Source organism: Falco rusticolus, chromosome 10, assembly GCF_015220075.1.
Source record: "Falco rusticolus isolate bFalRus1 chromosome 10, bFalRus1.pri, whole genome shotgun sequence".
NCBI classification, from domain to species: domain Eukaryota; kingdom Metazoa; phylum Chordata; class Aves; order Falconiformes; family Falconidae; genus Falco; species Falco rusticolus.
In genome coordinates, this window is record NC_051196.1 from 32,604,998 (window position 1) to 32,621,332 (window position 16,335).

Sequence of the window (16,335 nt, forward strand, 5' to 3'; positions counted from 1 at the left end):
CCAGCAAGCCTCTGGGTCTGCTCTGGGACTCAGGACAACTTTTTGGTCCTCTGAAGTCAAGGAGGGCTGGGCGCTGGCTAGCTGTGAGCAGGACAAGGCTCCAAGGAGAGTGGGATACCCCAGGTACCCTGGGATCCTGGCCAGAGGAACCAGAGGATGGAGGAGCAATGCCTATGGGTTGGGTGCTGGCAGAAGCACCTGAGCACAGCAGCTCAGGCAGGCGAGGCAGCAGGCTCTCTGCTTCTGCTCTGGTGCAGCCCAGCAGCACGAGAGCCTTGCCCTTCGCTCATGCCAAGAAGAACCATGCCAGGCAGTGCCCGAATGCTCAGCAAACAAACCGAGCCAGCCCTCAACCCACCCCTCCGCCAGCTGGAAAGCAGATTTATCGGGCGCAGATTTACAGGGCAGGGTGCCAAGGGGGTTAAAGTCCTCTTGGACTTCGTGTGCTCCCAACACTGCTGAGCGTGGTCCACAGCCACCCCCACCCATTATCTGACAGGGCTTACAGGCTGGGACTGCAGGTGTGGAAACATCCCCTAAAGAGGGTGAGGAGGAGGGATGAAGGACGCCCCGGCACACACAGGAGGGATGTCCTTTAACCACCACATCACCCGGCACTTCTGGGAGCAAGTAAACAGGAAAAAGACTTTCAAGCAGCTGCTCTACCCAGCGTCCCCGTGGGGCACAGCCTGCTGCGACAGCCTTCCCTGACATCCCCTCTCGGTGACACTCATTTCCAAGCCTGGCCGGTCTGGCCCTAGCGCAGATGGATGCTCAAATGGAGCAGGATGGGGCCCTGCACAGCACAAGCCCTGGAGGAAAGAAGCAAGGCACAGTGCGGAGCACATCAGGGGAGCTCCAGCCGAGATGGGGAGCAGCACACTGCAGCAGAGCAGCCACAGCATCACTGCGTGCTGCCCCCCACACCCACCCCTCCAGGTGCCACGATCCCTGCAGCACAGCGGGATGGACTGCAGCACAGCAACTGCACGTCCGGCTCCTGGGTGATGGGTTTTGAAGCTAGAGGGAAAAGGCAACCACAGTCCCTGAGGACAATTCACCCCGCGGGTCACTCCCCCAAGGGCCACAGGAGCAACCACATCTGGGGGAAGGCAGGAGCAACCACATCTGGGGGAAGGCAGGAGCAACCACATCTGGGGGAAGGCAGGAGCAACCACATCTGGGGGAAGGCAGGAGCAACCACATCTGGGGGAAGGCAGCAGTCCCACGCGCATCCCTGCATGGGTAAAGGCTGGGGGTGAGCAGAGAGGCTGAGCTGCAACCACCAGGCAGCACAGCTCCGGCCCTGATGATTTCATATGTCAAGGCAGGAAAGCAAAAAAAAAAAACAAAAGTCACATTCCAAGAAAAAGAACATAAATGCGTTTGTAATGGGTTGGGGAGAAAAAACAACCCGTAAGGCTCGGTCCTGCCCCTTCTGCCGCATCTGTTAGCCATTTCATCCTCAAGGCCAGCAGACAAAGTCAGCTCAGCCCAGCATCCCGCTCATGGAAGCTCACATGCTGGACCACAACCTTCGCCAGGACAATTTTAAAACAGCGATGCGGGTTTGCCTGTCGACAGCCAGGAGTGCATTGGGACACTATTAGCAGCACAAGAAGACACGACGGACTAAAACCTCAGGACCACAAATGTTTTCAAACAGAAGGTAGGAGCTGCAGAGGAGAGCAAGGGAGAGGTCCATTCCAGGTTCTGGAAGGCTTTCCATGGCTCTCCAGCTAGCCCAGTTCAGCACCCCCAGCTGCAGGCTGAGCTGAAGAGCCACCAGACCACACAGGCAGCAGAGACAGAGCTGAAAAGCTGTTTGAAAGTCACAGAGACTTTCAGAGTATGGGCTGTCAGTGTCGTAAAGATCTGCTGACTCCTCCAGATCTAGAGTTGCCACCTTCTGCTAGAGATACCAGCCCTTGGCTTTTGCGTGCTCGGGGCGCTCCACAATCATGTGTCCTCCCACCATCTGATATATCAAGGTGTTTGATATGTGACAGGGATATATCAAGAGTCAGTAAGGTGCCCAGAGTTGGGACAGGAGTGATGAGCCTGGCACAGCCATCGGGCAGAGGCAGACAGCCCTGCCTGCAGCTCCAAGTGCCACGGGATCTTCAGAAAGGCAGACAGTTCTTAGAAATAAGGAAATCTGAATTTGAATCGATGTCAAAAAGCATGAAAACCAGCTCTTTGTGCAACACAAAAATCCTCACAACTTGAAGATTAAAAACCTTTCGAAGGAAAACTTCCTCCAGCGCTGCAGAGTCCCTCTGGGAATGGCCGTTGGCACCGTGTCCCCTTCCCAAGGGCTCTCCCCGGCCTGGGTCCCTCCTGCCACTGCCCGATGTAACACCTCTGGTGGAGAAATCGCACTCGGTGGAACAGATAAGCAGGGACGTCAGAGCGGAGGAAAAGCCATGAGATCACCCACCCACCCCCGTGCACGGCAGGGTACAGTCACTGTGCGGAGGATGTTCTAGATATTAAACAGATCTCAAAACACGATAGTGGCAGGAGAGCACCAGCCGTAGCAAACACCACGACCAAGTGAGCCAACAAGCCTCACAGGTAGGTGTTTGCTGGGACAGCCAGAGGTTTCTGTGAGCATCCCTGGCTGTCAGATACGAAATCATTTTCTCCATACAGCTGCAGGTGTCTGTTGAACACACAAATCTTTTTTTCTTTTGTCCTCCTCTAGACGGCTATCCTTCCAGTTGCTCTATTTCAGCACCATCTCCTACCACCTGCTCTCCAAGCGTGTTTGACCAAGGGGAAGAAGGGAGGATGTGGGGATTCACTTTTCAAAATCATTGTAAGGACTTCAAAATTTAAGCCCCAGTGATTTCTGATTTCTTCTGCCCTTAAACCTCAGAGCACACTAGAAAAGAAAAAGTCTCCTCCACTGACTTCAGACATTTCCTTTCATTCTATAACAAGGTTCAGCCAATGGTATAAACTCCAAGCTGCACGGGGTTCCTGTGATCGAAGCCCCACACCCCCTCACCACAAGCTGCAAGCTCTTCCTGCACTCCCCACACCCCCCATCGTGTGCTTCCCACCAGCTCCTACTGTCCCCGCAGTTCAGGAATGGGGACACAGCACCGGGGGCTTGCTGCAGCCCCAGCCAGACCACCCACAGCACCGTCACCTCTGAACCCAAACCACCAGCCCAGCTTTCGGCTGACTGGCCATTAAGCAGGGACTACTGCTGTTGGCCCCTTCATCTAAGGAACTGCAGCCCACCAAGGGGGTGGTCCTGCTGTGTTCCCACAGCCATGTGGGACCGGCCATCAGCGTGCTTGGTGGTGGGCTGATCTGGAAGAAGTCTCACAGCTCCTGCCAGCTGGTTCCATGGCCTGGATGAGATGCTCAGCACAAACCGTTTGCAACGCCGACCCCAGCAGGATCCCACTTTGGCAGAGAGAGAGGAGATGGACACACAGTCAAATGTGCTCTGCTTCCAGCAGCTCCCAAAGTTACCATCCATGGGCTGAGCTGCTGCAGCTGGTCAGGGCAGGACACAAGCAGAAGCTTGTGTGATGTAGCCAGAACTGTAAGGCAGTCCCAGCTGAACACTGTGCTTTGAGAGCTCCTGCTCCATCCCAAGCATTGGCAAGCTTTACATCCCAGCCAGGCTGCCCACCTCAGCGGGAAGCGACCCAAGTGACACCACTGCAAGTGACAGAACGGTCCCAACGCTCTCTGGAGGGGAAGGTCCCAGCCAAAGAGCAATGCCCGAGTTCCCAGGATCACAAAAATTAAATGAAGCCCGCACCTCTGGGGCAACTCGGTGGTCAAGCCTGCTCTACCACATGCAACGCTTGGAGACTGGGACCTTAGCACTGCTCCCTTGGAGATGGGGACCTTAGCACTGCTTGGGGACAGGGACTTCAGCACCAACTCCTCCCAAGACCCCTGATGAGCCTGCAGGCAAACCTCTTTTCCTCCATCTGCAATCTGCAAGACACGCAGAAGGTCACACGCCCGCTCATGCAGGGACAAGCGATGGGCATCGCTAACAGCCGGCACATCTTCGAGATGCTCGGCACATCTTTGGGATGCTCACGGTGCGCACCACTGTGATTAGATAACAGAGCTGAGCAAACGCTTAGCCGATAAGGAGGACCACCCCTGCCACGTGGGCAGGGGAACTAAACCAAAGAGAAATCAAAAGATCGCAGTTGGGTTGGGCAACTGCAGCTCAGCTTGGAGATGGGGCACGTTAAAAGCCCTGTACAGAATCCCACGACAAAACTGCTGGCAGAGATGGGAGGTGACGGCACCGAGCACGCGAGGTGCTCCTCTGCAAAGCCAGATGTTCATATCCAGCTTACTCAGATGCTCCTCTCACCACACATGGTGTCCAGCCAACACGGCTGCCTGCAGGCAGGGAGAAAGCCAAGCCACATCGCTTCTGCCCTGAAAATCCTGGAGCGCTCAGGCCCTTGGCTAGGTGAGAAGTAATCAGTCTGACACTATGCAAAACCTCTCCAGCACGTTTTAATCATTGGGCTTAAAGCCCATAAGCCAATACCTTCCATGTGGCTGCCTGGCAAATGAAGGAACCAGATGGATGGACAAGATGGGTGCGGGTGCCACGGTGGAGCTGGTCTCCCAGCTGGGTAACCTCCAGCTGCTCTCTGGGTCGCAGAGAAGCTTTTGAGATGCCAAGGGAAGGGGTAATTTGTGACGTATCCTACTACTGCATGAGGAGTGATCTTCTAACCTGTTCCTCCTGGAAGATGCTACTGAGAAGAGGAAGGAGATGACGAAGAGATGTAAAGTGAGGGAAAAAGGCTGTTTTGATTTGGAGGTGAAGGCAAAGCAGAGCTCGTTCGCTTCCCCCAGATTCACACAAATATCCTGATAAGCAGGAAGGGGACCGGTAACGACACAAAAAAACCACCTTTGCTCAAGAAACTCCCACAAGAGAGCTTCAGCAGGGGAAGATTTAACCATTATGACGGTCACAAGCCATGTTCTCGCCCTCCCACACCAGCAATTCCTGCAGCCCCCAGCTCCCGGCACCTCGGGAGCGAGCTCCCCTGCCTGCCCCTGCAAGGGGCCGCATCCTGCACCGTGGGGCAGTGGTGCAGGGGGACCCGCCAGTGCAGGAACCGTCCTGCACCCTGAGAGGATCAGACTCTGAAGTTTGTTTATCCTTGAAAGCTGTTTCTGGCTTGCTCGCTTCTCAAGAGCTCCAAGCCCCTCAGCTTATTCAGATAGCCTCAGAAAAATAAAATAACAAATACCCAAACAACTGTGCCTTGGTGGACTAACGAAAGGGGCAGGTAGTTGGAAAGGATCAGGCGAGTCCAAGCCACCCTTCAAAGTCAGTTGGTATTATTATTTTACAGTTCCTGCCTTTTCTTTTACGCAGGCAACATCTTTTCTCCACCTCCACAGGACCGAGCTGAATTCACTGAAAGCAAGAATGGAACCAGGGCTTTTCCAAGGTGTTTCCCCCCCCTCTCTCTCCCCTATGAAACAAACATCTGCTACAAATTTTCATCTTGGTCTCTGAGCAAACTCTCTGAATTTTCTGACGTGTTTCAAGGCAAACAGATTAATTAGAAACTGGCCTATAACCCCCCAGCCTGTGAAGTTATGAATGCAAGACCCTTTTATATTAAAAAAAGAATTACGTAACACAGGAAGTATTAAAAAAAATGCATAAAAGACAACGGACTCCAGGGATTAGTTCTATTTTGCTTTGGGTGATTAACAAAAAGAATAGAAAATTATTAGAGTTCTTCCCATCATAACAGCCAGGCCCTCTGCAGAGTTGATTAGCAAGAAAGCAATGCACTGGTAATTAGTGCTGGCTGAAACCCCTTTGGATAAAAACAAATATTAACTGGGAAAAAAAACCACTTTTTTTTTTTTACTGTTTTTTTCTTTTTTTCCCAGAAACCAGGATTGCATTTTGCACAGTTTCAGTTTTGAAGTAGTACAGGAGAAGGAGGTGGCCGCTTGTCAAAGCGAAAGGCTTTGCCCCCTCCTCCCCACTCCTCGGCTGATCCTGCTCGTGGAGAGCCAGGGCGCTCTGGAGCGAGCTGAAGAGCAGAACAAAGAGCAGGAGATGGGTCCTTTCCAACAGAAGAGGTTCTTCATCTGGGAGCCCAGCTGGCTGGAGCCCCCGCTCTGCCCGCTGCTGAGTCAGAGCCGCTCACGGAGGGGAGGAGCGGGGGGACACACGCTGACAATTCACACACAAGGTCACTCTTTATACGACGCTCACAAAGCACTACACAAGGGTCGCAGAGCAAGGGGACGACGAAGAGGAGGGGCTGTCACACCAGCAAGGGTTCCCCCCTCCCCTCGGCACCAACATACCACGACTCCAGCACCTCCTGCTCATGGGTGGGAGGCAAGGCTGGGCATTTGGTGGCCAGCACGGCTGGCTGGTTGCCCGTACACCTGTGGCGTGTATGGCGATGCCACCCAACTCACCCAGCAGCACCTGGTCCCCAGCCAGCATCCCTCCAGTTTGGTCCCACCACTGTTAAAGATGCTGTTCAACACTAAGGGCATTGTCCTTAGGTCCCGAAAGCTCCTTCCAGAGGCCAGCTGAGATCCCACTCACTTCAATAGGTAATTTGAAATAAAAGATGTCTCATCGCCTCCAAGCACAAGCAGCGTGGCCAGCGGAGCTGGCAGGTGCACACCCGTTCGGTCGGGGAGAAGCTGTCGGACCGACAGCACGCTGCTGGCACGGAGGACGGGGGCTTCCCTGGACTTCCCTCCAGGCACGCTCCCCTCCAGCGGCAGGGTGACCTGAAACCTGCTCCGGCTCTGCTCTCCATCAGCTCCAGGTCCGCACACACCAGAAAGCCAAGCACCACCAAATCGTGGCTTTTCATGAAGGTGAAGGCAAACGACCGGTTGCCTATTGCAAGCGCCCAGAGTTCAGAGGAGATCAGAAGTACAGACAGGCAAGCGCCCACAGACCCCGCGGAGGCAGCAGCTCCACAACACCACCCACAACCACAACGAAGCTCTGAAATGAGCAGCACCACACCAAGGAACAGTGACTGTGACTGCCCAGAAGCCCTCTCCTGCCAGCACATCACAGCTTTAGCCCCATGCCTAAGGCCACCTGGAGCTGACCTCTGTCCCTCTGTCCCCTGGTGCACTGCCTCCACGCAGCAGGAGGCTCCCCGAGCCGCAGCCACGGGGGCTGTGCTCTTCCCAGCGGGGTCAGTAACGGAGCCAGGTCCCCCAGCACTGCCCACGCCTCCCTGGGCCAAGTACACATCTTGTTTCTGCAAAACCCACCAGGCGCAGAGAAAGGAGCACAGTTCCTCCATGCTGGGGTGATCGTGGAGACAGACACCTCTCCAAGATATGGCCACCTACACAGACGTGCCCCGAGTCCCAGACCTGTGTATGTGATATACTGTGGATACCCATCTGCTCTGAAATGGATAAAGCCCCAGGATCATTCCTACTGAGAGAACCAACTTGTGCCCAGGGGGTTCTGAAGCTCCTTGCTGGTCTCCATATCTCAAGAAACAGAAGAACATTCATTACCAACCCATGAACACAACAGTCGACCTGCAGACCCCCAGACGTCATCCGGCAGAGATGCTGTTCCCTGTGAAGGAACACCTCACTCCCTGACAGCTGCTCTCCTCTGCTCATACTCACGCTGCAAGTCAGGGCCAAACCGGCACCGCCACAAAAAGCAAACCCCAGCCTTCCTGACAGCCCCCACCTCCTGCTCCCCACACCAGCACGGCTTGTCTTCGTGGGGAGAACTGGGTCAGCCATTGCTCATGGTTAAAAATACCCTGCGCTAACAGCGATTATCTCGACTCTGTACCACTTCCCCCTCTGGTTCCCACTACGGCCATGTGAACGCTGTGCCAGTAAAAGCTGGTCATCAAGGGGAGAGGATGAGCCAGGAGGAGAATACATCAATGTATTTGCCATGTGAAGTGGAGCTGTCACACACCTGGGTTTTCCCAGGCATCCTTTTTCCGCCCAGAAAGCACATCCAGATAAAAATAGGGAAGCTGGCCAACAACCCAGTATTGCTGGCCGAGGATCGCGTGGCTTTGCCTTGCCTGCCTCGATACTCAGTCACCATTTGTGTACACAAGCCACTATTTCCACCTGGAGCTCCCATGCCTCTGTCCAGGAAGCGTTAAAGCAAAGCTCTGCTTCTCAGCCCTGCCAAGGAAGAGGGGTGAGAGGATGGATGCTGCTCAGGGTGCTGGGTGACACCACAGGAGGGGACTGAGGACAGGGTGAGATGCTCAGGTGCAGAGAGGAGGCCATGGGGAAAGCATGTGGCGTCAGAGATGGGGCTGAAGACACGGCATCTCTTCAGGCTGATGTCCTCTCTTCCCAGCACGGCCCGTCCTGCCCCTCAGGCGGGATGCACGCGCAGCAGGAATGGCACGGGTGTTGGGAGGCATGTGCCAGAGAACCAAGCGCCCATGGCCACCAGCTGGCCAACTCGCCTGCAGCGGAGCCGAGAAGCCCCAAGTAATTTTCCACTGTGATGCTTCACGGAACATGAGGGAACTGGCTGTCCCCGGCTCCCTAACGCTTGCTTTTTTGCTAGAAACCTGTGGATTTTACTACATTTTTAACCTGTTCATCTCAGCCCCTGGGACACACTCTCTGCTTTTAGTGATCTGCTCTTGGCTGTCAGCACAGCACAGGACATCATCATCATCATCGTTACCACCGCAGTTTTGTTACAGGAGTTAGAAGTTCTCTAAATTTCCTTGAAGTCAAGGTCCCAGCCTTGCAAGGCCTGCAGCACGTGCTTAGGTCTGCCCACAGGAACGATGACCCGTGTAAACATCAACGCGGGCCTCTGTCCCACCGTGGGCCATGGACCCACGTGGTCTGTAGATGCTGCCAGAGACCAGTGCCTCACCGGCAGAACAAGTGGGCGCTTTGCCTTGGTTTACAAACAACTTAAACCCAGGGTCAATGGAGCACTGTACTCTCCTCCCTCTCCCGGTGCCTCAACACACCTGGAGGCCACCCTGAGAAGGGGTGGGGGAGCTCCACGTCCCAGTGATGGTAACGGAGCCCGAGGCTCCTTCCAGATCTGCCCAAGATGCTGCTGGGCAGAAGCTGGAGGACTCCAAGGACCTTAAGGCAAACCAAAGCCCAAACTAGAAGCACCAGCATTTTGTGGTTCTGCCACAGAGACGTGACCATCATCTCCACCTCCTTCCTTCACCTGAGCCCCCGGCAATACTAACAGCATCCAACTTTTCTGCCTTGGGCCAGCGGGACTCGTCAGGAGATGACAAACCCTCCACAGCCTCGCTGCGCCCAGTCGCATCCCTCAGCGGTGGGGAAGGCCAGCGTCAGGACCTGAATCACATCGCCTTCGTGCGTGTCCCCTCTCCCTCGCCTCCAGCATCGCAACAGAGACACCGTCCTCACGCGTGGGAGTGGGAAAGGTAATTTAAGAGAAACAGCAGTGACCTGGGAAACCAACACCGAGGTGAAAAGTTTCCCAGCGCGGGGCCCCCTGCTCTCTCCCCCTTCCCACCCGTGGTGAGGGTGGTTTTACGCTCACGGTTCTTATGCATCTTTTCCCCTGCCCTCCTCATGCTCCAGCTCCACATCACACGCGGGAAACCGAAGGCAGGAGCCGCGCTGACCCTCCGCCATCACCGCGGAAAGGGCAGGAGAGGAGGGAGCTGCATCACCATATTTTAGGTTGTTTTTTCTGCTTTTTGCCCTTTCCGTTTCACCTCATCTGTTGCGCCGAGACGCAACCCCAAAAGGGCTCACACTACTCCTGCCTCCTGCCGAGGCTCCTTACGGCTTTTCGGTGCTGCGGCCCAAGGTACCGCCCGGGAAGGGGCGCCGGCTCGTCCCGGGGTAAGTTGGGTGCCGGGGAGGGATGCGCACAGCGGGGGGCCATGGCGGTACCCGGCCCGCGCATCCCCGCATCCCCCGCTCACCCACCGCGCAGGGAACCCGGACCCCACCTCCGCCATCCCGAGCTGCTGCGCGGGGAGATGCCGGTCGCAGGGAGGTCGGGATTTTTTTTTTTATTTTTTATTTTTTTTCCCCTTCTTCCTCCTCCCCACCGAGCCTCACGCCGCTTTCCCAGCCGGCGAACGGCGGCTCCCCGGGACGGCTCCGACCGGGGCCGCCCCGCACCCATCGCCCCGAGGGACCCGGAGCCCTTTTCTCCCCCTTCCCGGCCGGGTTTCACGGTGCCCCCCCGCACTCACCCGCTCCCTCGATCTTCTCAGAGCCGCGGCTCCAGGTGACCTGCCGCGTCTCCAGCTTCACCTGGAAAGTTTTCCGCTCGGGTCGCTGCGACTTTTTGGAGTAAAAGAGAGTCATGACGGTGCCCACCTCCAGGCTGCGGCAGAGGTGGGCTGCCTCCGCCTCGCTGGGCGCCCCGGGGCCGCTGCCCGGCCCGGCCGCCATCAGCGCCGCGAACAAAGGGGAGCGGGAGCGCCCGGAGCGCCGCCGCCGCTCAGCGCCGCCCGCCGCGCCCCATCCCGCCCGCCGGCCCGGGGAGGGGGGGCGGGGGAGGAGCGAGGAAGGGGGCGGGGCGTGGGCAGGGACACCCCGCCCCCCGCCCGGGCGCCGCCCCCCGCCCGGGCACCGCCCCCCGCGCTCAGCCGCCCGTGGGGGGCCAGCGCGCCCCCGCCGCAGGGTGGGGGTGGGGGGGAGTGGGGGGAAGGGGCAGCGCCGGGGGGCTGCGGGAGGCCCTGGCGTGGGGGCCCGGTGCTGCGCGCCCCGCAGCACGCCGGCGGCACGGGGGGTCCCCTGCACCCCACACCATAAACCGGGGGCAGTAGGGGTGCCCTGCATCCCACAGCACGCACCTGGGGTACCGGGGTCCCCTGCGCCCCAGAAGCGTGGCACACGCAGGGCCACAATGTGCCACACACCCCGCAGCCCCCACCACAGGGCCCTGGCACCCCACAGGAGCATCTACATGGGGCCCTGGGTGTGCAACACGTGCCGCGGGGTGCTGCATCCCCCAGGCCATCACCCCCGTGCGCAGCCACAGGGCCGAGGGGCTCAGCCCCCCGAGCCCCCCAGCACGGCCCCACCACCCCTCGCGTCTGCCGTGGGGCTGTGCGGGCGCACGCAGGGACACGGGTGAGCTGGGCACGGGCCAGGCCAGGCTGGCAGCTGCCCCCCCCTCCCTGCCCTCCCAGGGACACCCCCAGCCCTGCTGCGCTGGGACAGGCCAGGCGGGGTGGCTTTCCTGGGGACAGTCCCCTCTGCCTGGCTGCCGCTGGCTCTTTGCTGGAGCCAGGCCCACGGCTGCCACAGCTTCCTCCCCGTCACCACGCCGGACCTGTGCCAGCAAGGAAAGCGGGACTGGGCTTGCAGGTGGCCGGCGGCACCCCATCCCCAGGGGGGTTCAGGGGGCAGGGGTCCCGGGAGGCTCTCCAACCCCGCTCCAGCCCACCAATCAGACAGAAGTGGGGGATAAATCGTTGAACTGGGCTGAACTGGGAAGCATTTCAGGGTGGTTTGCTCCATTCACATGGTTAAAGCCTGCTATTTCCCATTCGTTCCGTGCTGCTGGCCTTCCCGAGCCCTCCTCCCCGCCAGGGCACCCCAGGGTGGGCTGCGGGCTCAGGCTGCCCTGGCTCTGGTGCAGCGGTGGGTGAATCGCCCACCCTGGCTGGTGGTGCTGGGCTGCCCGAGGGCGAGCCCAGTGAAAAGGAGGAGGCTGGAGGGGATGTACCCCTCTATATAAACACACAGATAAACATATATATGCAGATACATACGGTACATACACACACCTACGTGTGCTTGCAAGGCAGCACGCGGCCCAGCAGCCTGTGTCTGGGTGGCTCTGGAAGGGGCACCGTGTGCAAAGTGAGGCGTCCGTCACCGAGAGCACCCCAAAGGCCAGCAGCTGCCCCTGTCCTGCTGCTTCACCCACCTGCACAGGGACATGCACAAGCACAGGCGTGCACACGCACTAGGAGCCCTACACGGTTCCTGGGTTGTTTAGGATCCTACCCAACAATAAATGCACTGGGATAAGAACCTAAAGCTGCCCTTATAAAACTGACCAGTGTATGACAGAACTGTAAAGGTGACGGGATGCTTGGGGACACTTCCCACCGGCACAAGACCCTCTGTCCTGCTCCCTCCAGGATAAGCCACCGCTGCCCCTGGGAAAGTCGCTCCACGCTTGTGTAAGGGCCTCGCTCAGGACGGGCAGGAAGCAGCCAGCTCCCAGTGGTCTTAAAATAGCCGAGCATTATGGGCACACCCTTGTTTTTGAGGGCAAAACCTGAGAAGGGAGCGTGGCCATCAAAGCCGCAAGAAAGGTAACTCCCTCTCTCCCAACCGCTGCCTGTCCGTGGGGATGGGGAGAACCCGTCACGGCGCCTGGGAGGCTGCCGCTGGTGCATGGAGGTGATGGTTTGCGATGAGGTGTCTGTGATGGGTATTTTTTCTTCTCCGAGTCTGACTAATCCCTTTTTAGCCTTGCATTAATTCTCCATGTCCGCGATGCTGCACACCAAGGAATTTCACAGTTTAATTTGACAGCACGTGAAACCGCTTTTGTCTGTCTGCTGTCTGCCAGCCTTGTTCCGTGGTCCCGGCTCCTGTACCAGCCAGGCTGCGGGCCATCACGCCTGGTCCCTCAGGGCACTGGAATCTTCCATCATATTCCCGTTATCCTGCCCCACTCTACCCCACCTGGGCATTGGTCCGCAGTGGGTCAGACAGGCTTTGGTTTGGAAATTCCCTGAATCGTGTTCATCATACGGCTGCGGAAGGTGGGGGGGTCTCCAAGTTCCCCCGGCAAACACCTCTGGGAAAAGGGTTTTTCCCCTCCGAGTGGCCCCAGCATCTTCCCCCTTCGCAGTCCCGAAGTGTGGGGCACCGACCCTGCCGTATCCTGCAGGATTTGTGCAGCAGCTGCATCCTCCGCCCAGGAACAGGCAGCAGGCTGACGGCCAGGTGACCTCTGGCTCCAGGACAGCCCCTGGCCTTGCTCATGGGCTGGGGAGCAAAATCCAGGGAAAAAAAAGCCCTGAGGCCACCACACGGGTGAGTGCGGGGGGTCCCCACAGCCCAGCACCCTTCTGACACCAGTGTCTGGGAATGGACTCGTCCCTCTCCCACCCCAGGGACCGTGTGTTGAGAGGAGGTGCCCGATCCTCACCTGAGCAAGCGGTACTTGGCATCTTGCAATCCCCTGGAGAGACGCACCAGCCTGGGTTATTTACTCACTCCTGCCTGCTCCACGCTGCCTGGGGCGGGTGGACGAGAAACCAGCCCATGGGCTGAGAAAATCACCATCAGGGCAGAGCTTCCCCTGCTCTCGCAGGGAGCGGGGAGCTGGAAAAACCCTCAGAGAACACGGTGCTGAGCTACCTCCTGCCCCGGGGAGTGTTAGCAGACACAGAGCAGCACAAGGCGGTTTTTTTTGCCGGGGATGGAAGGAAAGCAGAGCCGCCTGGGGCCGCAGAGCCACTGCGGATGCTGGCGCGGTGCCCACCGAGCACTCGCCAAGGAGCTGGGGCACAGCTGTGCCCACAGCCAGGGCCGCCCCCCCCCCTGCATCCCTCTGCCCCTTCCAGGCATGGCAAGATCCCTCTGGATTACAAACTGGCACCTGACGGGAAACCCGCTGCAGTTCCGGGTTCCCTGTCCCTGCTCCCTGATGTCACTAGGGAAGCACATGCTTTTTTAATATCCTGGAATCACCTGGTTTCAATTTCCAACCACCAAATCCTCTAAGACTTCAAGGGGGATGGGGCTGCATCCAGTGGGATTTGCAGTCCCCTGAGCTGTCAGGCCCTGTCCCCAGGCTTGACACGCACAAAATCCAGTTTCAGCCTAAATTTTGCTCCCTCCACTGGTCACGTCACTGCTGCCTCAGTTTCCCTCGTGCCAAACAGGGCAGGAAAGCCATAGCGGGGTGGTGGCACTGGGGCAGGTGAGGATCGGGCGTTGCAGTGGTGGGGATGCAAATCGGGATGAGGCATGTTTTGTGGCCATTTCTCTGTTTGCACAGTGAGTCAACAGTATCTGGGAATTCTCCTTTTAAAGTGTGGGATGTGCGGTGCTGACTCTGCTGTGCCACCGGCAAAACCACAGATTTAAATCCTCCTCAGCTCCCTGCCCAGGAAAGGGCCGGAGGGGGAGCGCCCGTGCTCCCCGCCACTCGGAGGGAGCCCAGTGCCTCTTCAAGGGCTGGTTTTGCCCTGGGAGAAGGTGGATCTGGTGGCAGTGATGCTGGGGTGGGGGATCCCCACATCTCTCCCCGCTGCCTGCAGCGGGGCCGGAGGAGCAGCACATTTCCCTGCTCAGGAGCATCGGGAATGAGGATTTCCCTGGGCCAGGTCTGGGCGCAGGCAGGGAAGGCTGTATAAATAGAAAGGATATTTTTACGGGCTGCATTGTTCCAGGCACGGGTCAGGAGCACAATGAGCCCCTTTCCCTCTCTGCTGGCATTTCTCCACTGCACCTTAGAAAGGCCCCAGAGAGTAAACGGTAACTCCTGCCAAACTGCGAGTTTTTGCAGCCACAACAAAGCGCCTGAAAATATCGCAGCGGGCAGCAGGAAGCTCGGGGCTGGCTGCTGGGAGGCTCCTGCGCCTGCTGCGCCTGACCCCGCAGCCACCCTCGAGGGTTTGGGAGCCCAGCAAACGCTGCTCCAGCACTGGGGTGACTGGGATGTGCTTGTGGAGGAGCCAGGGCCAGTGTCTGCCCCAGGGTCCTTGGGGACGCAGGGCCCTGGGCTGCACTCCAGTGCCCGGGAGATGGATGCATCCATCAGCCTCGTCGCCCGCATCCCTGCCCAGCCTCCTGCCCTTCCCGGGAAGGAGAGGGGGCTGCTTGTGCTCCATCCTCCCCTGCGGGCTAAGAAAAGGCAGCAACGAATCGGCACCAGGAAGAGCAGCTCAGCTCTCGCCACATCCTGCTCTCGCTGTGCCGGGCAGGGTTTTTCCGGGGACCAGGTGAGAAGACAGCTCAGGGAGGCAAAGCAAGCGGGTGCTGAGCTGTGCTTGCACGGAAACCCACAGCAACCACTGGTCAGGCCGGGGGCAGCAGGACCAGAGCAAGGCAGTGAGAGCCCACGGGACACCCCGCTGGGGCACCGCCAGATCTGGGCTCCATCATCTCTCCAGAGCCAAAGACCCTACAGCTCGCACAGCACAGCCCTCAACCCCCTCCCCTCCAGCTCCTTGCGCACCCCAGAGCAGCCCCCTCCGCCCCCACCCCCAGAGCACCCCCTGCACGGAGCCCCGGCCCCAGCTCCTCTCCTGCCCCACAGCCACCCCGGCTGCGCTAGCTCAAGTGCTGGGTTCAGGATCAAGCGGCTTTCGGCTGGAGCGAGGACATGGCTGCCAGGCTGCTGAGAACATGCTACAGCCCGGGCAGAGAACAGGGCAGAGAACGTTCCCTACAAGGAACGTCCTAAAGGAAAACCCACGCTCACGCTGCCCTTCCTTGTGCTTCCTGGTGCCCCCAGCTGCAGCGCGTGCTGAAGGCAGCATCTTCGAAGGAATGTGAGCCGAAAACCACCTTCCCACAGGGGCCACCCAGGCCCCAGCAAGCACCATGCCACCCCTTCTCCCAGCCAGAGGTCAGCCTGGCTCTGCCCCCCCCCCCCCATCTCCTGCTGCCTCAGGTCCACTTCCCATTTCACTAAAGCAACAGCCTCCACTTCCAAGGATGCTCGAAGGGCCCCCGCACACAGATGCTAAGCCACATTCCAGACGTTCCTACCAACTCACAAATGCAGCAAGTGAGTCCCAGAAAGGATCCTTACCTGGCATCTGCAGCCACCCTCAGGGTGAGGGCAGGCTCCTGGGCTTGCTGGGCAGGCTGCACACGGACAGGGCTTCAGCAGTGACCAAGCAGCTTCTCATTAAAGGGGAGTAAAATCCTTCAGGCAATTCCTGCTGTGTTGGGAACAGGAACTGGGCAGCTCTGTGCCCCAAGAGCTTGGAGGGTCGGGCTGCTGACATTTAAGCGCATTATTCAAGGCAGCTTCCCCTGGGGTCACAACAACCCACCCACCCAGACAAGTACAATGCCATCAGAGGAGCACAGGTGAGGGATTTGGGAACCAAACGAGGTGACAGACCATCTCAAGCCCTCCCACTAACACTTGCTCATAATCAAGCAAGCAGGATCACAGGCTGGCGGGACAGCCTGGTCAGCTCTGTGCCCCTACCAGGGCTCCAAAGCACCCCACACTGCCATGCCACAGGACCAACCTCTCCACCCATCGAGGATCTGCCTACATGGCCGTACAGGCTGACCAGAGCCACCATGACAACACGAGCAACCAGCAGTGCCAGTTACTCAGCACATTAGGGCACCATCAGCAGC

The 16,335-nt window shown here is 58.4% G+C and overlaps 1 protein-coding gene across 4 annotated transcripts in view; it reads right to left on the reverse strand.

The window, feature by feature from the left end:
- The window catches only part of PLCG1 (phospholipase C gamma 1), a 48,898-nt gene extending 38,404 nt beyond the window's left edge, over positions 1–10,494 (reverse strand). For all 4 annotated transcript variants that reach the window (XM_037402853.1, XM_037402851.1, XM_037402852.1 and 1 more), the window contains exon 1: positions 10,227–10,494. In XM_037402853.1, coding sequence (XP_037258750.1) covers positions 10,227–10,428 — 202 coding nt within the window. In that variant the 5' untranslated portion in view covers positions 10,429–10,494. The remainder of the gene's footprint in view (positions 1–10,226) is intronic.
- Between the last annotated feature and the right edge of the window lie 5,841 nt (positions 10,495–16,335).